This window comes from Photinus pyralis, unplaced genomic scaffold (assembly GCF_008802855.1).
Source record: "Photinus pyralis isolate 1611_PpyrPB1 unplaced genomic scaffold, Ppyr1.3 Ppyr1.4_LG6, whole genome shotgun sequence".
Lineage (NCBI taxonomy): Eukaryota > Metazoa > Arthropoda > Insecta > Coleoptera > Lampyridae > Photinus > Photinus pyralis.
Window position 1 is genome coordinate 40,168,458 of NW_022170663.1, and position 23,023 is coordinate 40,191,480.

Genomic DNA, 23,023 nt, shown 5'->3' on the forward strand with positions numbered 1-23,023 from the left:
GATCCGCCAAGCCGTTGCTACCATCGACCTTGACCATGGGGCAAGGTCGCATCCTTGGTGGCGCTTGGGTCCGTCCGTCCGTGTCGCCAGCAGAACACCCAGGTTAGTGATTGCCGCTACTTTCGTCCGCGCTCGCGAGATTTTGTGCAAATTTCATTATATTTGTCTTGTAAATCATTATTCCGCTAATGCTTATTTAATTTTTCGTGCCAGTTGGGCGAGGACGTACCCACTACCGTGAAGTTCGTGGCACTACGCTGGGTAGCCTAGGGGGTTATTCAATGTGTTGGAACGTGAGACACATAATCGGCAATGGAATTGAATAACACGCAGAATTTTGTGCGTAAGAAAAAACAAGAATAAATACAATATATTACGCACATAACAAGGCGATATCAGGAAAACCTTTTGTGGACAAAAAACCTACCATAACCCACACAAACACAAAAATAAATCGACTACGACAACAAAAGGCAAAAGAGAAAAATGTACAAATCAAACATCTCAAATCGTACAATAACAATCAAGTATCGGGCAAATCAACAAGAACGAAACACAAGTGGAAAATACCACACATTAAATATATCTACGATCAATTTAGACAAAACAACTCGAAAAATGATAAATTGCATGTATAAAAAACAATAGGCCAAAAGTATATACCTCTACTCCAGTATTGACTTCAATTAATTTATACCCAACAAGTACATGTCAGAGGTCAGTAGTCATGTTAAAGTCCCTTATCGCACAAGCAAAACCATGTAATTAGAGGACGCCCTCTCGGATTGCCTACGCACCATCCGGCAGCGGGCACAAGTAAGCAAGTAACAAATGTTTAGCGAAGGATCGGACTGGATTAGGTACTTCCTTCGCGGAAATAGTGAAACGACTCATCAGAGACATCAAATTAGAGGACCCCCCTTCTTGTATATGCTAAGACACAAGTGCTGCAGCCCGCACGAGATGAAGGAGCATCGAAATCGAAATTAATGCTCCTTCACACATTGCGATGTCAGAATCACAAATCATGCAGACCTATAATGATGTGCGAAATCCATATTTTTTCCAAAGTTAATTTTTCCGACCCATTTTACCCAAAGCGCTACTTACCTATATGAACCGTATAGCTTTTGATTAAATGACATAATTAATCAGAGTAATAAATTTATTTTATTTTCAATAATGAGAAAACATTTAAAATCCGAAACCATGGCACATTGCTACGCTACAAAAATTACATGAAATTTGAAATATAATTTAAATATATGTATGTGTCTCCCATAAAAGAACTCTTCAATTTTTTAAAGGTTTTTTCAATGTAAATTGAGCTACTTTCACATTACAGAAAGTGATTTGGAATGTTCATGAAAGAAAAAAAAGTGTCAATTTAGATAGAAATTTCATCACATTAGGTACATACCCATTTTAAATGAAACTATTGTGCTTGGAAAAATTTACGTGAAACTATAACCTCGACTGTAACTAAATCTCATATTTTCACATTTAATAATTGAAGAGATGATTTATTCCAAGACGGTTTGTCTTTTTATTATAGGTATTTTAAGAACTTTATCATTTGTACTTCAATTTGTATCTGACCCGATTTTAGAAAACTAAAGTATCAAAGAAAATATTGGGTAAATTGGCCGTCAGCAAAACATTTTTGCTGCAGTTTTTTTTACCATGCAGCCGAGTATCAAATTGAAGCACATGGTGAAAGTGAATAGAACCCGCATTGATAGTATTGACTTTTTAACCACGCTGTACTGCAGCAACAGTTACATTTCAATAATTGGTAACTCACATAGATTTATAAAAAGTGTATAATGTGTCAAACAGTGCTTAATGTGTAAAGCGCTCAAATCGAATTTATTGCACATCATTTCATAGTAAAACTCTCATGAAAGCAGTAACGGACCGAGTATTTAAAGAAGGCATATCATTTTTAACATGAGGCATTTATTGCTGCGCAAGCCTAAAAATAGGGAAGAACCGAAATACTCTGACAATGTTGTCATCCGCCATATGATCAATTGGTGTACACTTTAATTTTGCGTTCGATCGTTATTCTGCACATGGGACAATCTTCCAATGGATTGGAGCAGTTGACGCAACAACACAGATGTCCACATGGTACAAAAATAATATCGCACTAAAAAAATTCTCTGAACAAACCTGGAGAATGTGGTGCAATACTTACAGTGGTGTCCATGCAAACCACACACTCATTTTCGCTTGCGGTTACCGTTAACCCACTTGCGGAGTCTTGCGACTCCAGTAACGGAGCGGAAGGCGCCGTGTTGACATAGGATGAGGATGCTTGCTCCTTCATGTAGAGGTGGAAGGCTTCCAAAATATTTCTTCGGTCGTTGTCGTTGGTGACGCCCGCCTTTTCCAGATCCTCTTCCATTATATTTGATACATCACCTGTTGTGAATTTAAAAATTACAATCTTATGCACCGTACAGTTTACACTAGTGACATTTGGTTGCAGTGGGATGCTTCCTGAGAGACTAGTTACCAAACACTGTAGGTTTTCTTTTTTTTTCCAATACAATGAACTCTGTTTGTTTAAGGTTTTAAGGAATTTGTCAATTTGATTACGATATTTAGACGCTTTCACTTCATCAAACCCTGCAATCATAGTGTGGAGTGTAAGAAGATGGGAGTAAGTATAGTAGAACCTGCTTTCCAAGGTGGGAGATGAAAGACCTTGAACTGACCTACACTCGGTCTTGTATGACTACTTACCACATTCATAGCAGAAATAATTTTTTGAGGAAAAAACTCTCAGGGCTTCCTGGTTTTTTTTTAACGCATACACTTATGCGTGTCAACAAATTGGGCAGTAAAGGGGACCAAAACAAACATTTTTACCAAATAAACTGAGGGCAAAAATGTCTGGTTTGGGAGCCACATCCCCAAAAGTCCTAAAATTTGTGTTCCTTTTTTCCTCAGTAACCATAACACATAGAAGGAAGAAAAGTGACTTCATTTCGGTTTTGTTTGGGTACGTTGTTTCCGATTTTGCAAGAATTGATCCCTGGTCAACAGTGAGGACGGAATTCTGATTTTGACTAATATTTTGGTACCTAGGTTTCTTTGAACATGAAAACACGAATTTATTAAGGGGAAGCCACCGTGAAAATCGTAAGATTTCAAATTATTTTGACGCGCAGAAGCAAGATTTCTGAATTCTAATGTTCAACGAACTCCTCGTGACGCGTTACACTAAAAAAAGTGCCATAGATTTAAATTCGGCCCAGAATTGCTGTTGGAATGATTTGGGAATTTTTATTTTCAAGTTGAAAAACCCACACCAATTTTGGCTTGGGCCTTCACTATCAAGCTTTTTTTTTGGGGCGATGTGCCAAGTTTTTAAAGCTCGAATAAAGAACGAACGTACCAACCGGAAATTCCAAGACACAAAAGGAAGAAATATTTGATTACTGATTGTAAAGGATTCCACGCAAGTCCAAAGAAGTCTCCAACATGGTATTTGGTATTGCACCTACCTTCAGTTTGCGTTATGTAGGCTAAAAATGGCAAACAATGCAACGCCCCACACATAAGTAGGCAGGAGCCCAACCTAGGATCAATGTTTCTCTGCGCCTCTGATATAGAAGTTGGAATTCTGCAAAGAAAGCTTTACGACATGCCGACAACAAACTCGAATACCTGTTCAGTAAAGTTTGGTACTGACACAGCCAAAAATCTTCCACGCTCCGCCTTTCTTCCATTGTTTTTAAAGTGGATAAGAGCTGAGAACGTCTTTCGGCTTGAAGTTGAAGTAAGGACATTAGCATCATCGACAGCTCTACTCGTTTAACATCGAGATCGTTCTGTAATTGCCAACTGAAAAACGATGTCTTCCGGACACTTACCCACCACATGTTCGTCTAACTTTAATTTGCGCCTTTTCAACTCGATACTGGTCAACGCCGCTAATTGTGACTCGACCATTCGCACTTGCTGGACAAGCCCCCAACTTCGAGCGTCGCTCCTCTCGAGCAGGGCGCCAACAGCCGCTTTTTGCAAATCGACATCACCCTGAAGTTGCAAAATTAACTCCGCCTTATGAAGACCTTGGTTTTGCAGCACGTCCAATAGGTGAGAGTCGGTCAGAGTTTCTCTGTCGAAAGTTGAGATATCATCGGAAGCGAAGGGGAGTGACTTACTGTTGTAAAATACTTTTCGCGGTCTCAAACCGGCTTTCACTGTATTCCGTAAACTTGAGCGTTTCCTGCTCTAGAAGCTCTTGCATTGCCATGAGCACGTCTTGTTTGTGAAGATTCTCGTTGTACTGGTTCGCGGTGGCCGCCAACAAACGCTCCTCCTCCAATCTTTCCTGCTCCAAGAGCTGCGTTAGCGGTTCTTTGTTGATCGCCAGCAGTTGACTTATCGCAAAATCAGCGTTGTGCTCATCTGCAAAAATCGATATTTCACGAGTACTCGCGTTAAAATCTTACATTCCTGAAGCTGTTCGATTAATCGAAATCTTTCAGTGTCCCGCAACTGTTGCACTTTTGCCAATTTCGAGTCCAGTTTCGCCTGTTGTTGCGAAATATCCGTCAACAGCTGAACCGAGAAAGATTACAACGGCGCAAATCGGGGTTTCCGCTTACCTTTTCGCGATTGGCTTTCATGGCGACTGCCACTTCAAATTCTTGTTTATGTAGCAGTTCATTTTGTTTTTCTATTTCTAAAAAATCTTGTAGTCTTTGTTCCTACAATAAGTAGTATATTATTTCTCCAATCAGAAATTATGCAATTGAAGTAATAAAAATATTAGTAGAGGTAGTGCAAATACGTTTTGTGATAATAAAAAAGCGCAATGTGAGAAAATGAAGCTTACTGATCACAAAAGTTTAGCTCAACTCAAACACCAAAATGTCTTTGAGCCTTTAAAATGCGTGTACACTTTAGCTAAAAGATTCATTAAAATTAGATTGTACTTATTTGTACTGATATAATATTGTGTAAAACGTGTGCGTGTGCGTTGGTTTTGATCAGTTAAAAGTTAACAAAGGGTTCTTGCCCTTCGTTAAGAATTCTGCTATAGCCAGTAGGTAAATAAACATGACTTTAAATACAATTTGGCTTTCAGCACTCAGCAGCATAGTAGAACAAGTTCACCGTAAACTGCTCGTGCGCGGGGATGCCAGTATTCAGTATTACTTTATAGTTCAATTTGAACTCTCTCATTAGGAATTTCGGAAGGGAAGCCATTTTGTTGTCAAACTCTATTCGCGATTCAGATTAGGTAACACTAGAGGCGCTGATGTACTTTACAAATGAAATGGCGTATATTGGTGGGAGCGATTTGTATACATTGGGTTATTAATTCTTTCTTTAAAACTCGAGGCTCTCTTGAGCAATAAACTTAATTTTCTAATTACAAATAAAGATCACAGTTCATAATTCAATTTCTAGCGCACTTATACAACTCGCCGACAGTCCCTTACGTTGATTATTCTTTAAAAACATCTTTACTATTCGTAGCACAATTACACTGACCACAATTTAAGCAATCGAATTGTCGTGCTTCACTCTTTATGGCATACCTAATCGCACAGAGTGCACGTAACATCCTTCAATGTGAATTAGGCCGCTTTAAGTTTTGTTTATCGTGAGTAATGCAATTACAAATTAAACGTTTGAGAAGGTTGTCTGTTAATAGGAGACATTTTAAGCGAGCGCTTAATTGTAGCGTCGTTACACTGATAGCAGTATGATAGCAGTGATAGAAAGTGATATTCAAAGCGGAGTATGTCGAAGAATGACATATATCTCCTATTTTTTTATGTAATTGCACTGTTCACAATTAAAGACTTTGGAAATATTAACTTAGACGATGATTTCTTAAATTATTCTTATTGTCAGTTACATAATTGCACTGATCACATTTAAAATTCTTGACGTGATAAAATGGTCGTTTCAAACTACCCTTGCTCTTTAAGGTGTAATTATATTGATACGGTCATAAAAACTACGATATTGACTACCTTTGACCATTGTAAATAAACAAAATGGCGGTCTTATTCCACCAATAGTAATTATATGCTGCCACCAGAGGTTTCACTGTTAATCTGAATCGCGAATTGTCAGCAGTCTGTGTTTTATTTGGCTCAAGTGCCTCTACTCTAACCACACTCATGCACCCTAACGACTTTCGTGTAACAGTAAGCTTAATTGTTTGAAAAATATTATACAATTTAAAATAAAAAAAAGAAAAAAAACTACTTCACCACGATCGCATTCCAGGTAAAAAGAAAATTAACATGCCTTAATTTTTTCAAGCTTCCATATTTTAGCCTAGAAACAGAAATTCTAAATTAGCTAAACATATATAGCAGTTAATAGAGCGTTAACAAATAAAAATTTCACTACCCTAAATTTCTATAATCTAGCGGTAAGTGAGAATGATTAATGATTGTATTTTCACTGTCTTTGGATGTAACGTGCTGTCACATAAATTCTTAATTTTTCAATTATCTATTTGTCAAGGTGAGTCAAGGAGTCAACGCCAAAAATAATGACGGCACACCTGTATATGAGAATATTTCATTTTGATGGTTGGTTTATTTTAGTTGAATTTGTTATCTCAGTGCCTATGTTTTCTTTTTTAATTGTTTGTAATTGCGTATTATTTTATTGTTTAAATGTTATCGTGTCATCTGAAACAAAAAAATTCTTTTGATCTCGCTGCGATGTATTATAGAAAAAAAGAGCGCGCTTGGGTCCCAACCCGCGTCATCGACCGTTGTAAAGCGAGAAACTGCGAGCTTACAACTGATCTACTCATACGGTGCTATAAATGTGTGTATATTAGCCAATGTCTTTTCAAATGCGTTTTAAACAATTATGAACCAGGCGAGCGGGCCGAGCTCGCCCTCGACTGCCGAGCGTCACGCGTGACAACCACAGAATGTAGAAGCGAACTCTACATTATGCGGCTTTACACATGAGATGATCTTACTGCCGTCGAAAAGAAGTAGTGACAAGAAGTATTTTAGTATTACGTATTATGAATGGTTTTGCATTTTTTGAGACGCTCAAAAACGGTCCCGTTTGAAGAGAATAAGGGATGGGACGTCTTTTATTCCCCAGGGTTGTCGCCGTTGCCGCGGTTGAAAGTGGGAAAGCAGCCTGAAAAACCCCAATATGTGTGCGCCTTCAAATTTCACCATCAGCAGTGGATGAATCTGAATTTGTTGTTATCATTGGACAACAAATTTTCTTGGGATATATTGAGAATTGCTGTTTCCTCAAATATCACCTCCGGAGAAGAATGTGCTTGAGAACGGCGATTGATCTAATTTGCGAAAAATTTCCCAAATTAGAAGGAAGGGGGGGGGGGTCTCAGTAAAACTGTTTGTATGTCAATTATGTAAACTGCTAAATAAATGGTGTCCCTTTCAATTTTAATCGTCAGGTTGTTAACATTGACATTGTACTTTGGCAATGAATGGCAACAATGTGAAAATGCAAATTTCAAGGAAAGAATATTGTTTGTTCAAGGTTCATTGTATCTCATCACTATTGATATGGCATAAATGTATGCCAGTTTCTCATGAAAAAAAAGACGCAGAAATGAATATTCTTGCTGAAGAAGCTGTGGAAAAAATTACCTCCCAAAAAATCGTATAACGACTATTTTTCACGCTCCACTGGTAACGCCCGCACGTGGAATAATGTTTGTTTAAATAACTTCGACTCACATCTGCCTTCAGATATCGAACTCCTTGATGTTTTTGAACCAAGCGACTGAGCATGGGTAAAATTTAAGGGAAACGTCAGCTTCGAAACTACCCTCGGTACCTACTGCAAAATACATTGGTTTCATGCCTGTAATAGTTTTTTTGTAGTTGATTGTGGACAGATCCTACGTTCGCGACGATTTCAAGTATAGGCACTGCGCCTCTATCTCGATTCCTTCACTCAAAGGTCCTATACAAATTTTTAACTACTATCATTTTTTGGGCAATTTTGTTGGCCCGCAGCAAAATTATTATTTCTGACGAATTCATAAAATGCCATTTCAGAATCGAGTTTTGATTACTTTTTTAGTTTCAAAACATGCACAAAAACTAATCCTTTTATTTACTCAATGAAAAGTGCACTGGGTGGCCGCTTTAGAATGAAAAAGTATTTGTATTTTGTTCAGCATATAAAAATGTACACATGTATTCATTCATAGCGAACATTAACAAAAATATGTCTGGTGATAACAAGCGATATCAAGAAACGTATTGTGAAAAGCGAGTCCGGTGGCACGATCTCTTCCTACCTAACAGTTTGGTTCCGTTTTGTGAAAAACCAGAGCACGTGATGAAATGCGGGTTTCCTATTCATTTAAGAAGGTAAGCGAGTCAAGATTGTTTCGTTAAAAAAAATAGGTCGTGTCAGATGTTCTAACTGGTGAGATTTAAATAGCAAGTCAAAACGTACTATTTGGGTGCGTTAAAAATTAAATTCTAAGCTGGATTAGGTCGTGAATTTTTCTATTGTTGAATAAGAATCGAGTCCAAACAAAGGATTTTGGTTATTTTTCGTCATTGATCATGGAATAGGCATGGCCGAGGGTATGGCATTTCTTTTTATGAATCAAACTCGTATAACTTACATCGAAGAACGTACAAAGAAAAACGAAACTTGGTCGTCTTTGTGTCTATTCATATATTTAATCAATTAAAGTCCGAGTTAAAGTCATATGTGTATTAATTCGGGTTCAATAAGGGTCAAACTTTCTCAAAGTAAGGGGTATAAAATCATTTTCATTACTGAGCTAGCCGTGGGTAAAATAAAAATTAATTTTCACATTGAGGTCCAGTTTTAATTTATGCAAGTGAGATTTTCAACCCTTGTAAATGTAACTAAACCCATTATAAGAGGCATTGCATTTTATGGGAATTTGTCAGCAGTTTATTGCTACATCCATATTGCTTCCACGCCACTACACTTACTCATTTACGGAGAGAATGACTAGTTTTACATAAAAATAGCATATTATGCAAAAAACAGAAGTAAATATCCTACGACCAATCAAATGACTAATTAAGCATCCACTTAATTTTATTTCAATTACAAATGACTTTTTTAGCCACTGAGGAGTAGATTACCTACAATACGCAGTTTACTCCAGATTCCAGAACAAACATGAACAAATAAACAACGATTTTTTGGATTTTTTTATGAGTGTGGATTAGTTCAACTTTTCACTGGGTCATTTAAGTGTGTTATTACCTTGAAACTATCTTCATATGCATCCACAGTGTCTTTCTCTTCAACATCTTGACCTTCACATAAAGCATCTGGTGGTACATATTCTATGCCATTATCTGCAAACATATTGGCAAGCGCTCGCTTCGGTGTCAACCGATAATTACTACCTACCTTTGCAAATGTGCTTCATTATCGACTCAGCCCCATCTTCACACACATCGGCTGGAGGATAAACAAAATGTGAAGAGTCAACTAATATTTCACTTAGTCTTTTACAGGAACATAGACTTTTTGGTAACTGTTTCAAACTCTTGTTTCCCAAAACGTTCAATTTACGCAAATTGAGCAAATTGCCGAAATTTGGGGGCAGTTCTTTCAACGCATTATTAGACAAGTCTAACAGTTTCAATTTCTTTAATTCACAAACGGAAGCCGGTAACATTTTAATTTGATTGTCGTTTAAATATAATTCCTGAAACTTCGCAATTAGTGAACTAGTCGATCAAAATTCAAGCGCACCAATAAATTAACTAAGTGTCCTATTTCTAATGGAATGTGTACAAAAGCATTGTCGTGTAAATCCAAGACTTGTAAAAAGCACAAGTCTTTCAGGTTACCACCACCCGACAGTGAGGACAGGTGGTTGTGCTCGAGATGTAAAGATTGCTTTAAAAACACCTTACATAGAGAATAAATTCCCGATGGCACTTCACGTATACCGCAATCGGACACGTCGAATATTGGTTCTGGATTTTCTCTCGCCTACAAAAGACCAAATATTATGAGGATTCGCCTTTAGAGACTTACTAAATAAAGTTTATGTTCGAGTTTCGCTTTATTCTCCTTTTTATTTCTTCGGAACATCTTTGGCAAAAACTTAAAATTAATATCACAGTAGATTAAAAAAGGCACCAGCTCTCGTTAATTGAATTGAAACTACTAAAACTAATATAAATATTAAACCCTAATTTCCAAAATAATGATTTTTGAGAATAACCACGTTGCCAAGTTTACAAAAAGTTGGCCTACATTCTAAAACATCTACCAAATTCTTTTGAAAAAATAAAGTGTATAGGAAGTTGTTTATATCACACCGGAGTCAACATTTCCCATGGAAATTGGAAATTCTAATCGTTTTTGATAAACAATTATGCGTATACAGTGTGTTCAAAATGTAAGCACCAGCTCGACGATTATTAATAGACCGGCGGTCACTTCTTGTTGATTGTTTCCCATGTAAATAAAATCTTCCTCCATTTCTGACGTACAAACACGATAGGGTGCTCTCCTTTTACTACATAAAGATCTCGAAAACGCATGGGGTCGATGGAGGTCCAGAGCATGTGGACACTTACTCTAGCTAACATAGACCATTCAACAAATATTTTCTGTTTAAAATTAAGCTTTAAACTATGGAAGACGCGGACTGATAATATCTACGAGTAAATTATTTTTTACTCATAGGATAATATCCCATTAAGGGCAATGTTGCGTGATGAAGCAACTTTTTGTGTGGCGACCATATTCTTGGTGCATAAAACTGTGCTTAGAGAAAGAAACTGTGTTTAGGTTTTGTTTATTCAATCAACTGTAAAATATTTACAAAACTCAGAAAAGCACCTTAGACCTGTTGGTGCTTTTCGTAGGGCTCTAGTACTTTGCAGCGTATCTCAAGTACCCCTTAAACCCTATCTAGAGTTTCCTAAGCCTATCTCAAAGGTCCCCAGACTCTTCTCATATCTAGGATGGCCCAGTTAGTTCTAGAAAATCGTAAAAGTCCTTATATCAGCCTAAAAAGGCTATGGCAAAAATATGCAAAACTTTGTTTGACGACCGTCTTTGGAACGCGCTAGAACCACTTACGACACTCCAACAACTCCATTGATTTCGGTAAGTATCATTTTAGTACATTTGAGGCCCTTACGTTTTTTCGAGAGTCTTGCCATTCAGAGATTCCTCTCCTTGGTTTTCGCTAAGTAAACTCCAGTACAGTACCCAGGTAAAGATTAGAAAGTTTTATAAGTGCGTTCTAGGGCAATCTCATGTTTTACAAAATTAAGGCTGCCATATAGACCCTTTTAGGAGCTTTGTAGTTTATTCTATCCGTGTTTTTTAATAAAACCTCTAGAAATGATGTAAGTAATTCTTATCGAAATAGTTTTTCTAAATGAATTTTTGAATACTTCTTTAAACGCATACTTTACAAAAAAAGTTTCACCCACTGTGGTTTTTTATTGCTTTATATAATAATACATATCAAAAATGCATTAATGATGGGGTAATTTGAGTCAGTTTTGTGTACACTTTAATTGTAAGTATTCAATTTAATTAGAAAGTAGTGATAACAATATTACCTTTGATTATATAATCAAAGAATATTACCATGGGCAAACTGAGTAAACACCCTGTACTGAGTGGTCTTTGTGATAACAATAGGTTGCCACGTTGCCATGTCAATTAAGAATCACAGAACATAACCTTTGTTGTTTCTTCCGCGCTTTTATAAATTATTTCTAGGTTATGTTATAAATCATTGTTAACTCAATGATCATTGTAAACAATCTTGTAAATTTTGTACAAATTTAATTTATTTACGCAAGCATGGCAGAAAAACTCGAAGATTTTAATTTACCATTAAGTGTAGTGCAAAGAATAGTGAAGGAATCAATCAATGAAAACGTAAATATAGGCAAAGAAGCTAGAATAGCTTTGGCTCGTGCGGCTGCAGTTTTTGTTCTTTATGTAACATCACACTCCTCGCAAGTAGCTCAAAAAGTCAACCGTAAAACATTATTAGCCGAAGATGTATTTGAAGCACTCAAAAATTTAGATTTTGGTGAACTTGTCGAGCCACTTCAATTGCATCTTCAAGGTAGTTACTTTACTTTCAGTCCGGGTAAATTATAACACTGACATCCTTTGTTGCTAGAATATAAGGAGGAACACAAAAAGAAGGATAAAAGCACCGTCAATAAAAGCGCAGAAGGAGGTGAAGAGGAAATTGAGGAGGATAACGATGATGACTAAATGTATTTATAATTCAGATAATAAAACGCTTTAATTTTGTGGGAACCTCCACACATTTTGATATTTCACCGACACATATTTGCCATAAACAACTACACCGGCGAAAGTTTGATTGACCACATCCAGAATGGCGTCTCCAGGTAAATCAAAACCAATCCTTCCTCCGCCGGGAAGTTCGATCGTATAAGCAAGTTCGATTCCTGCGACCCCCTTTACCCAATCATCGCTGCCGCCGGCAGCCCCATAAAGTACGTTTGTGGAGGTACCGACTGTGTAAGCAGGACCGCCGGCTTTGACAATGGCATCGCTTACTTCTTTTCCGAGTGTGCGAAGCTCAAATTCGTCATGGGGTAGCTCGGAGGTGTAACCCCACGGGAATAAAATGTATTTTCCGTAGCTGTGGAATGTAAGGTATAATTTAGCGTTATTCTTAATTTTCAAAAGGTAATCGCGAAGATTTTGTGTTTCTACTTCGGAGAAAGGTTTCGGACCTTTGTAATTACTGGCGCAAGGGTTGCTGCTTGCCCCATTTAATCCCCAATAATGGTCAAAGTTGCGATTACCATCGGTTCCGACGCAGGTATCCTGTGGAGACCGTGTCTTTCGCCACAGTCTGTTTCCAGTCTGAAAGCACAAATTAGATCGAATCAAAAGTCTAACACGAGGGAGAAACCACTTATGTGTACAAGTCATTACCTATACAGTGAATTTTTTTAAATGCGAACATTAGGATTTTGCATGGAATGTAATTTCCCTTATTATTGAAATGGTCCATTTGGGTCCAAATAACATGTAATTGAAGAGTGCACACAAATTTTTTCCCGGCACAACTTTTGACAGCCAGAAAACCTCATAATGTTTGGCATTTTTTCAGTGTTTCGCTTAAAACTCGAAAACGGTCCATATTTTATGAATAACACTTCTGTAGTAAATTAAAGAAAACAAAATCGGTGCAATAGAACAATTTTTACAAGCGATCAAAAAACGCCCATTTTTTTCCAACGAATTTCAAAAATTGGTCCAATTTTAAATTGTTGGTACTTTTTGAACCGATTGATATTCTACAATATTTAGGGAGGAGGGGTAGTGAATTTTATCGTTCCTTTAGGAGCCACAACACATTAACAAAAGGTTAACTCAGTATTTTAGAAAAGTTGGAAAAAATGGGCGTTGTTTTATCGCTTCCAAAAATTTTTCTATTGGACCGAGTGCTCTTCATCGTGAAGACCATAGAAACCGTTGCGCAAGTCGCGCGTTTTGCTGGTGGGAATGTGAATCGCGCACACCTCATAGATTGATGCATTTTTTTTAAATCGAACATAGGGAAATTACATTGCGTAGAAAAGCGTATGTTCGCATTAAAAAAAACTCACTGTATATTTTGCTCTAAGTTAGAGGTGTATAGTGTCCCTTTGTTTGAAAATAGGCCTTAAGTATACAGTGTGTTCAAACCAGTACCAGCATTATTGTGAACTTTCTAATTATTGGATATGAAATCAGTTAAATTACCAGATATGAAGAATTTTTTTCTTAGGATTAAAATGGTGAAATAAAACAAAAACAATTGAACATCAGGTTTTCAAGATATTTAACAAAATCGCATTTTCTTAATAGAACACTCAGTATAATGTTACATGTTTTAAAAGAAAATGAAATTCTGGATACAAAACATTGACAACCACTCTCAATTCACTAATAATCACAACCTTGATACTGTAGCTACAAATCATTAAACAATCAAAGCAATTTGCACTATCCTTGATAAACAAAAATACAGAAAAAAGGATCAATAATTCATAAAAAATAAAACTATACATGGCATAAGAAACTGTGTTGCGTTTGCTCGTATTGACTTATCTCGCGCTACTATAATGTGGCAACTGCGCAATTTCACAATTCCTTCAATTCGTGGAAGATATCTCACATTTTTTAAAATACATATCGAAACAACCTCAGAAAATAGGGAATAGAAGCCATTTGTACTCAAATTTTACATTACAAACCTGATTATGGATAACTTCGATTCCTTATTTATGTCCTTTTCGATATGTTTAATAATGAGACATTTTTGAAACTTGAGGGCATTTTCCATGCACAGATCAGTAGGTACTTCCCGAAAGGCTATAGCAAGCAAGCAAGGGTAAGGGCACTAGCAAGACAAGCATCGTTACGATAAAAGTTAATATATTATACATGGTGTCCATTTTTCGAGCGCCACTATGGGGATCTCACTTATCTTAAGGGATAGAAAGTTGGTTAAATGGGGGCAAAGTTGCTAATTTTCGTGCTGAATAAGAATCTGAAAAGAAATTTGAAATATCTTCAATAGTTTTGAAGATATCGCAAAAAAAACAAAATTTATGATTTTCGTTTTTAATTTTTTTATGATAAACTAATCGTAGTAGACATTTCTAATTAACACATTATTAGGACACTTTTTAATGGGGATTTCAAATATGGCATCCTGTTTTTAATTACTTTCAAGATGACGGAGAAACACGTGGCAACTTTAGTTTTTCTTACGGGCGCCATTTTGAGATTACGTCTTTTTTTCTCTTTACAACGATATATCACACATGGTGGTTCAGTATCACATTTTTCCTAAAAATACAATTTTTAATTTTTTGAGAAGAGTGCTTTGGAAAAATAAAACGTTCTTTTGTTGTGAAGAAAAGGTTGACATTTATATATTTACTTTTTATATTATGTATATGTCTGCCTTTACTAAAAGCATCTGCGGTTAAAATTTCAAAAAATAAATAAAAAGGTGGCATTGTGCAGTTTGCGCATGCATGATTTCTAGTATATGCAATGTGCTTGTCTTTACTAGAAGTATTTGTGGTTAAAATAAAAAAAAAATGTCTATAAATAATAAAGTTGACATTGCGCATGCGCACATTAATAGTTAAGATTCGCTTGACTCAGGTTGTCAGATCTATTAAGCGACCGAATGCAAAAAGAACGAACTAAATATGAAAACTGTAAGAGTAGTGCAACAACAGAGAAAGTGACTGCAATAGTGCACCCAACTTTGTTGGAAAATGCAAGAAAATGGGGCAATTTTTAGAAATTGCGCGATTGCCAAATTTTTCAAAGATATCTGACTTATTATGATTCGAAATATCTAAAATATGCAAAGGATAGAAGTTACTTTTCTATTAAATCATGTCTTTAGATTATACTGCCCGTTTTCCAAGTACTTATACATAATAATAGCATAGTATAATACACTAGTTCAAAAGTTACAGTCCTTTTAGTTTTCTTTCGAAATTGGGTTCTAGTCTATAACTTTTGGTTGAGAAGTCTGATCGAAAAAGTACGAATTGTTTTGGATTCTACGCACCAAAATTAATAAGAAAAAGTGTTTTCCCGAGAAATTTTGGTGCAGTCGATTTTTGGTAAAAAAGGAAGGTTTATACACTGCCTTTTTTTGAGCCCGAAAAAAAAATTGTCTCAGATCGACCCGGAAAAAAAATTTTCTTATAGAATGTGGCCTGTAGAATCCATAATTTCAAACAGTTCCAAGATTGGGCTACTAGTTCAAAAGTTATGTGTTATATTACAACTTTTTACCATAACTCGAATACCATACTCCATATAGGAAAACATAAAATAATCTTGGCTTTGGACCTAAATGAAAGGTACATTTAAGTAGGTATACATAGTGATATTTGCTGTGTACTGACAATACCTATTAGATTTTCAGAATCCTTTAGTTAAAATGCTGGTTTAATTGGAAAACAGGGTTCTATACTGGAGCAAAATCGAATCATGCTATTGCTTTCTTAATATAAATTTGAACAGTTCAATGTAGCAATGCGCACGTAATACGTGTATAAAGTTAGAGTGAGTGGTTTCCCTCTCAGTGTCAAAATAACAACTTACCTTTTGGGAATACTCGTATCCATCTGGATTCACAACAGGAAGAATATGCCAATCCACATCGGCCAGTAGATCTTTGTTTGCGGGATTCTCGACGAGCTCGTATATGATGTAAAGTGCTTGAGCAATGGATATCCATTCACGAGCGTGAATACCTGCGTCAATAAATATGATGGGATTATTCGCGGAGGGAGTTAACGAGATCTGAATTACGACCATATTTCTTTTTTCGTAGCTTCTCCCAATGTCTTGTAGTTTTACCAGCTTTGGGTAATTGAGCGCTAGTTGGTATAGGTACCCGTTAATCTAAAACTGTAGCTTCATAAAAGGCACAATACCATATCACTTACGTCACTATGAGAGTTGTACTTTGAAAAGCTAATTTTACCACGGAATATTCGAGAGGACAGACTTTGTTCAATGTGTTCCTGTTGCACGACTCTAAAAATGATTGCTTGTCGAGATTGGTGTGGATGGGTTAGGGAGACTCACGTTTCAACGTTATCGATAAGAACTTCGTACTGTATGTTGTTGTTCTTTAAGTATGCAGTGAGCTCTTTCTGCTCTGTTGGGGCCGCCATAATATCGACAGTCTTACTTCGGTATCCCAACCTTGACCAAAAATCTAATTTCTCCGTATTTTCGAGAATTCCCAGCATTTTAATTTGAGTGTCATTCGCTGGCTTTACGCTGTACACTTTATAACTGCAAATTTAAAGTAAATCCAGCTGAAGGGATCTCCGAAGTGTTCACCCTTCATAATTCGCAGATACAGCAGCTAGTAAAACGTAAAGTAGACCTGCAGTTTTATACATTTTGTTCCAGTGATGATTTAAATCATACTCTGAGGACAATCCAATGGAAACTATGCTCATTTTTACATTCTTATCTTATCTTGTGTAAAGCACCAATAAATAATGTGCTTTAATGTCGGCTTAATCGTAATTAATTAATGCTACATTAATTTTTATGAGGAAGTTGGGCAAGATTTTTATTCTGATGCTTGTTTTTTTTTTAATAGCACTTTATCTCGAATGTTGTTCTTATACATTAATCGTGTACAAACTGGACATTTCTCAGTTATTGGTTTGCAAATATTCCTGGAAAGTTTCTGAATAATGAATTTGTCAAGGAAGTGTTTTTGATTTTGCAGCAATGGTCTGTTATGCCTTATTGTGTAGGTACTGTATGTGGGTATTGTAACGTTCCATAATTAATGCATTAGGTTTTTCTAATTGTTCCATTTTGTGAAAATTATTTAATTTTGTTTTATTGCGCTTTCTTTTCCTATTCATGATAAATCTCAATTAGTTTATAGTGAAAATGAAATGCACAGATTCCTGCCTCGTTAGGCACCGGTGGTGGTTGACCTACTGCAGTAATAGGAACCATCATTATTTTTTTTGGCCTGGTCAGTGTACTTCATTTATTACTCTTCTGTACCCATATATCGGTAGGTAAAGTATTGTTTTCATCATAAGAAAATGTCCATTGTTGTCCGGCTTGTTTTATAACTCAAAATTTAATGGAACAAGTTGTGTGATTTTTGGCAGGGGTATTACTTGCCCATTTGAGGCGACATCAGACCGGTAGGCCGTATCCTTCTGCGCATTCGCAGAACTACCTAACTTTCTTATTTATGGACCGATCTCACCGAAATGTTAACAGTCGGTCGCACCTTTTGATAAAGCCAAATCAATCGTTTATGTTAAACTTGAGAAAAGCTGCGCACACACGAATGCGAAAATTTTGAATGTGTGAACCGGCCTTACTAAAATTTGAATAGTAGCACTTTTTAATAAAGGCAAATCGATTCATTGTATGTATTTGACTTGCGAAAAACTGCGGTAAATTTCTTATTTCTTGACCGATTTTACCGAAATTTTGAGAGTATAGCACGTTTTAATAAAGGCAAATCTATCGATTATATTAAAACTAGTGAAAATCCGCGCGCGCATGCGCAGAATTAAACTTATTTTTTTTAGAATCGATCTTACTGACATTTTCACAGAAGCACCTGTTAATAACAGCAAATCTATTGATTATATTTATCCAATCTCAGATTCTTGCTTGAACAGAATAGTTAGGTCTGGTTAGGATAACAATTATTTAATAGATTAAGTTACAATGACAATACAGTGCGATTTCAGTGCAAGAACGCATTGTTTGCACATTTTAATATGAGGCGCTTTCTTTCTGTGATCCAAACGCGTTTGGATTGTCAAATCACGTTCTTTCGAAATGTGATCTTATAATCATGATTGCTAAAATCGTGGGACAAACTGAACATAATAGTTATTTGTTTCATTAGTACAAAAAATGTCAGTTTTCGGGACGAGGAAGATAGTTGCTGGACGACGCGTTAGCGGAGTCCAGCAACCTTCCGAGTCCCGAAAACGCATTTTTTTGTACGAATAAAACATAAAATTTTTTCTCCAACCCCCTTTACTTCAAATTATATTCGAATTTAGATTCAGTCACAGTTTCACTACTAGTATAAGAACTTCTGCTTTCTTGTCCTCACGTGTCATGCCACTCTAGTTTTTAGGTTAGCTTATAACCTATTCGTTCTGACTTCTTACTTCTCACCTCTCGCGACTTTGTAGGGAGCAAATCTTGAGGTAGCATGTTCTGCCGTTTCTATAATCTCTGGCGGAGTGCAATCCATGTCGCTATCAGTTTCAGTCATTTTATTGTATACACAATTAATATTGTTATATTTTGTATTGAAATAAAAAACTTACCACAGTTTTTTTAATTAAAATTAATTGCAATAAACTTTTTAAAATTTTGAATTCAAAATGACAGATAATAGTGCAAGGGGTCTGAAGTAGATGGCGTTACGCGCGACGGCGGGTTGTATACGTATTAAAATTACGTTCATCGAATATGTAAATTACGTTACACATGGTTTAAATAAAAATAGCCAGCGTAAATCATTTTCAATACATGTACATACGTATAGGTGACATCATTATTTGCATTTATATGCAAAAAGATTTGATTTGTATGTATAGAAATATCTTATAACCTGCAATGTAAAACGATGTCAATGTGACATATCTCCGTGATTGTAATTTTTTAATTGGCCAACTTTCAAGGTCAATTTCTTTTTGGTACTAGGGCCAAAAGTATCTACTTTTTGTACAGTTGCCATGGTGAAAACGATTAATCCGCAAAACGTCAATTTTACGTACCGAACACTGTCACAAAATAGCGTCTTATTCAGGTGGTTGGAGAAAAAAGTTTTATCATCACGAATTCCTAACCTATAAATGCAATGATATTTTTGCTCAAATGTCAATATTTGTAACTGAAGAGGATCATAATCGTGCAAGTACTTCCACTTGTATTTAAATTATTTTCAAAATCCAAACAAAAAATATGTAATTCGAATGCAAATGTGTACTCCGTAAACTTAACCATACTTTGATTTAAATTCGCGCGTTCTTTCGTAAAACGTGATCCTACGAATCACGATTTTGAAATCATGATTGCGAAGTAGCCGAAAGAAAGCGCCTATGAATGGATACTAGGTTAGTACATTAATCTAGCCATTAATGTACATTCATTATTATGAAATGTTACTAGGGTACAATTGTTTAGATACGTAACTGTATATAAACTCATGACTGATTAGGAATAAATCGGTATTTAGCGAATGCTTTTACTCATTTGGAGTGTCAGGTTTCTCGTCGATTAATGTGCGCATGCGCAGACTGCGCAATATCAACTTTCTTATTTATAGAGATACTTTTCAGAAATGTTAACCATAGATATTTCTACTAAATTTAAGCATATCGCATATAGTAAAAAATCATATGTGCGCATGCGCAGAGTCAACTTTCTTATTAATGGAGATATTTTTTGAAATTTTAACAAAGTTTCTTGACTCCTTGATCGAGCAAACTTTTGAAAGAACTTTACCCATGTAAATGCTTCTTCAAGTATTCCATTGCTCGTTCAAGTAGTACTCGGCCCCTACCTTCAAGTGGCAAGTAAAAATTGAACATGTCTAATGTTTCAGGTTGGATCATACTTGTTTTAAAATTTAAGTAAACAATTGCTGAGAAGGTAACCTACAAATCTGACGTCACATTGCAGGTTGACGTTGTGTTATTGTTTATTCAAAACATATTAATTGAATAATGTCTTCGAAAAATATCAAGGGGAACATTGCACAAATTATTGGATTCCTTGTGATGTATGCAAACTATCCAGGAGGGACCGCCATTTTCACTACCCAAGACTATGAGGGTGCCTCCTTAGACTCCGTTCTGCAGATATTTGAACTGAAAGTGATATGATATTACTAATAGATACGTTTCGTAATGACGTTCAACTTGATCTTTATGAGTACCCTTTTCTTACACTTCGTTTTCAAGGTATTGATATGCCTCGTCCAGACGATTCATTTCACTTTGTGAGTACCTACTTTCCTTCGACAAAACGTTTTCGAGATGTTGCCTCTTAAAGTTTTGATATCACCATTGGATATAGGTACTTATTTCTTCCATCAGACGCCCAAATCACCCTTTGTGAGTACTCTCCTCCGACAATCTGTTCTTGAGATATGAGGAATTATATCCAATCATGATAAGGGGTCGAGAAGGAGAACTATGGTTGTTAGAAATGAATTGCGAAAGGCCTCCCCCCTGCCCTCTTTTGATAAGGGTTAAGAAAGAAGGGCGCTCCCGCGCTAGTTAGTAGAAAACAGTTCCTTTTGTTGAGTTGAGACCTTTAATTAGAGCACCATGTGAGATAGAAGTAATCCCCCCCGCGTTCAACCAAATTTTTGACATTGCGCATGCGCAGTACTCAAATATATCGGTACGCACACGCAATCCTTGCATCAAGCCCTTTGAAATGAACTCCACATATTAGCGATTTTTTACTGAGGAAAATACGCTTCAACACTTTTCAACAACATTTGCATTTTATTTTTGGCTTTTAGTGCTTTTTTGATTCCATCATTAAAAAGGCAAAAAGAATTTTCTCGTTCACGATCGGCAATGGTTTGCATGTGCACAGCAAGTGAGTAACACACAAATAAACCAACAAGAAAGTAGCCATGGAAAAGTAAAGGTCCACATTATAATCAAATTTAATGAAGCCACTTAAAATAGATAGGTACAACATCACTTATAATACTTTTAAGCATAAAAACAAAATACTTTGTTACCCATTGGAACATCAACTCTCAACAGAATACGTACTATGTACCAACACAAGTAACTTAATTATAGAATAGGAAAATTTAACATTTAACGTAACCATCGAATTTAATATTACAACAAGTTACATGTAAAAATCTACATGATTTCTTCAATTTCTTCATTGATAGCATTATTAATCCAATCCAGCGATACATTGTCGAGGTGATTATCGAAGTCAACTAGCGATTTATACGATTTCTGCTCTAATAAAGATGTGCATACATTTAATGTATGGCTCGGTTCTAATAATATGTTATTAACGTCAACCGTTCTGTATTTGCCATCACTAAATTGAGCAACCTTCAACGCAAGGCTATCTAACTGGTTGCTAAGTTTACGATTATCTACCTGTAAAGGAATTTAGTCGTTCATATTGAGAGCAAATAAACACTTACCACAAAGAGGCAAGCACCACTGAAGTTCTCAGCTATTTTCTCTGATATTCGGTGATATGCTTTTTCCAAGGAGTTCTGTTGAAGATTTTCGTGTGCAGTATAATAACCGGCGATCACAAGACCTTGTCGTGATGCAACTTGGTCAATCTGTAACGAAACCGTGAGCCAGAGTGGTTGAATAACAAGATTTTACTTGGGCCAATGCGATTTCTGCCATCGGAATTAGATTCAGGGCATTGTGAAATAATGGAATGGCATCGACGAACTCGATTTCTTTTTTTGTCGAGGACTTGGCTAACAACACTCCATTAATTGAGCAATGTGGATACTTTGCGGCGTGTAGAATTATTTTACAATACGCTTTACACGAAATTATAATATCGGACATTTTTAACGTAAAATAATTACAGGTTAGAAAATTGATTGGTGGCTAAATGACCGACACTGACGTGTACTAAAGCTGCCTTATATACAGCCTTGTTTACAATCGAGAATTTTAACGCTCATGGTGTGTGCCTACTTTCTGTATGTATACAGGGTGGTGACTTGCGTAACGCATCATAGGGATTTCAATGTAAAATTCATAACAATGCGATTATTGGCTCCCCAAATTATTTTAGAGCAAAAATATATTAAGGTTTTTTGTAGAAAACAATTTTTTACGTCAATCCTCTGTATTAGTTTTCAATTTTTTGCATGATAAAGACGGAAATTTAATTTAGAACAGCGAATTCAACATAAAGAAAGACCAAATTATTAAAAGTGGTTTCCTAATATAACAATTTACAATAAATGTTCGAATAAGTCACCATTAATTGCAAGACAGTCACCAAGTCGATCATAAAATCTATTTCGAACTGATGCTAATTGATAACTGGATATCTTTTTGTTTTAGAAAATTCCAGGGTATCGCAGATTATTGAAAAAGATGCGGGTTTTATTTTTCCAATTTTCCGTCTTTATTATGCAAAAAATTGAAAACTAATACGGCTGATTGACGTAAAAAATTTTTTTCTACAAAAAACCTAAATACATTTTTGCTCTAAAATAATTTGGGGAGCCAATAATCGCAATGTTATGAGTTTTACATTGAAATCCCTATGATGCGTTACGCAAGTCACCACCCTGTATACGTATTTCAAGGGTTCTGTCCCAGTATAGAAGGTAGCGTATTTTCAAATGAATACTGAGCACAGAAATTGTTAGAATTTGGATAAAGTGTACAATCTTGGATCAGGAATGGCACGAAATCTCGTTTTAAATCAAAAACGGTACAAA

At 36.0% G+C, this 23,023-nt stretch overlaps 4 protein-coding genes across 5 annotated transcripts; 1 reads left to right on the plus strand and 3 right to left on the minus strand.

The window, feature by feature from the left end:
- Nucleotides 1-1,147: 1,147 nt before the first annotated feature.
- On the minus strand, nucleotides 1,148-10,334 carry LOC116173515 (E3 ubiquitin-protein ligase LRSAM1-like). Of its 2 annotated transcripts, XM_031491024.1 has the most exons (13): nucleotides 10,033-10,334; nucleotides 9,745-9,987; nucleotides 9,397-9,697; nucleotides 9,247-9,341; nucleotides 6,286-6,315; nucleotides 4,626-4,727; nucleotides 4,470-4,578; nucleotides 4,179-4,425; nucleotides 3,889-4,132; nucleotides 3,679-3,842; nucleotides 3,516-3,634; nucleotides 2,201-2,427; nucleotides 1,148-2,152 (listed from the first exon to the last, which is right to left on the minus strand). In XM_031491024.1, the coding sequence occupies exons 1-13, from the start codon at nucleotides 10,087-10,089 to the stop codon at nucleotides 2,030-2,032; spliced, it is 2,061 nt and encodes a 686-aa protein (XP_031346884.1). In that variant the 5' UTR covers nucleotides 10,090-10,334; the 3' UTR covers nucleotides 1,148-2,029. The 2 variants fall into 2 exon arrangements, with proteins under 2 accessions (XP_031346884.1, XP_031346885.1); XM_031491025.1 differs by lacking the exon at nucleotides 6,286-6,315.
- A 1,387-nt stretch (nucleotides 10,335-11,721) lies between these two features.
- Nucleotides 11,722-12,298, plus strand: LOC116173098 (DNA polymerase epsilon subunit 3). The gene is made up of 2 exons (XM_031490382.1): nucleotides 11,722-12,097; nucleotides 12,155-12,298. Exons 1-2 carry the CDS (start codon nucleotides 11,827-11,829, stop codon nucleotides 12,250-12,252), a joined length of 369 nt encoding a protein of 122 aa, XP_031346242.1. The 5' UTR covers nucleotides 11,722-11,826; the 3' UTR covers nucleotides 12,253-12,298.
- On the minus strand, nucleotides 12,265-17,044 carry LOC116173096 (carboxypeptidase B-like). Its single transcript, XM_031490381.1, has 5 exons — nucleotides 16,888-17,044; nucleotides 16,627-16,839; nucleotides 16,485-16,575; nucleotides 16,138-16,440; nucleotides 12,265-12,876 (listed from the first exon to the last, which is right to left on the minus strand). Exons 1-5 carry the CDS (start codon nucleotides 17,007-17,009, stop codon nucleotides 12,283-12,285), a joined length of 1,323 nt encoding a protein of 440 aa, XP_031346241.1. The 5' UTR covers nucleotides 17,010-17,044; the 3' UTR covers nucleotides 12,265-12,282.
- Nucleotides 17,045-21,222: 4,178 nt separating this feature from the next.
- On the minus strand, nucleotides 21,223-22,193 carry LOC116173099 (ER membrane protein complex subunit 8/9 homolog). The gene is made up of 3 exons (XM_031490383.1): nucleotides 21,939-22,193; nucleotides 21,746-21,892; nucleotides 21,223-21,698 (listed from the first exon to the last, which is right to left on the minus strand). Exons 1-3 carry the CDS (start codon nucleotides 22,131-22,133, stop codon nucleotides 21,447-21,449), a joined length of 594 nt encoding a protein of 197 aa, XP_031346243.1. The 5' UTR covers nucleotides 22,134-22,193; the 3' UTR covers nucleotides 21,223-21,446.
- Nucleotides 22,194-23,023: the final 830 nt, after the last annotated feature.

What these genes read in the sequence shown, in the direction of transcription:
- LOC116173515 (XM_031491024.1), bottom strand. Translation starts at nt 10,089, where the DNA reads ATGTTCCGAAGAAATAAAAAGGAGAATAAAGCGAAACTCGAACATAAA. An exon ending in AATCGAACAGCTTCAGGAAT is followed by an intron (nt 4,426 to 4,469) that starts GTAAGATTTTAA and finishes CGATTTTTGCAG; the next exon opens with ATGAGCACAACGCTGATTTT. An exon ending in GCGAAAAGTATTTTACAACA is followed by an intron (nt 4,133 to 4,178) that starts GTAAGTCACTCC and finishes AACTTTCGACAG; the next exon opens with AGAAACTCTGACCGACTCTC.
- LOC116173098 (XM_031490382.1), top strand. Translation starts at nt 11,827, where the DNA reads ATGGCAGAAAAACTCGAAGATTTTAATTTACCATTAAGTGTAGTGCAA. An exon ending in ACTTCAATTGCATCTTCAAG is followed by an intron (nt 12,098 to 12,154) that starts GTAGTTACTTTA and finishes CTTTGTTGCTAG; the next exon opens with AATATAAGGAGGAACACAAA.
- LOC116173096 (XM_031490381.1), bottom strand. Translation starts at nt 17,009, where the DNA reads ATGAGCATAGTTTCCATTGGATTGTCCTCAGAGTATGATTTAAATCAT. An exon ending in CTTATCGATAACGTTGAAAC is followed by an intron (nt 16,576 to 16,626) that starts GTGAGTCTCCCT and finishes AATCATTTTTAG; the next exon opens with AGTCGTGCAACAGGAACACA. An exon ending in GATACGAGTATTCCCAAAAG is followed by an intron (nt 12,877 to 16,137) that starts GTAAGTTGTTAT and finishes TTGTGCTTTCAG; the next exon opens with ACTGGAAACAGACTGTGGCG.
- LOC116173099 (XM_031490383.1), bottom strand. Translation starts at nt 22,133, where the DNA reads ATGTCCGATATTATAATTTCGTGTAAAGCGTATTGTAAAATAATTCTA. An exon ending in CAGAAATCGCATTGGCCCAA is followed by an intron (nt 21,893 to 21,938) that starts GTAAAATCTTGT and finishes GTTTCGTTACAG; the next exon opens with ATTGACCAAGTTGCATCACG. An exon ending in GTGGTGCTTGCCTCTTTGTG is followed by an intron (nt 21,699 to 21,745) that starts GTAAGTGTTTAT and finishes ATTCCTTTACAG; the next exon opens with GTAGATAATCGTAAACTTAG.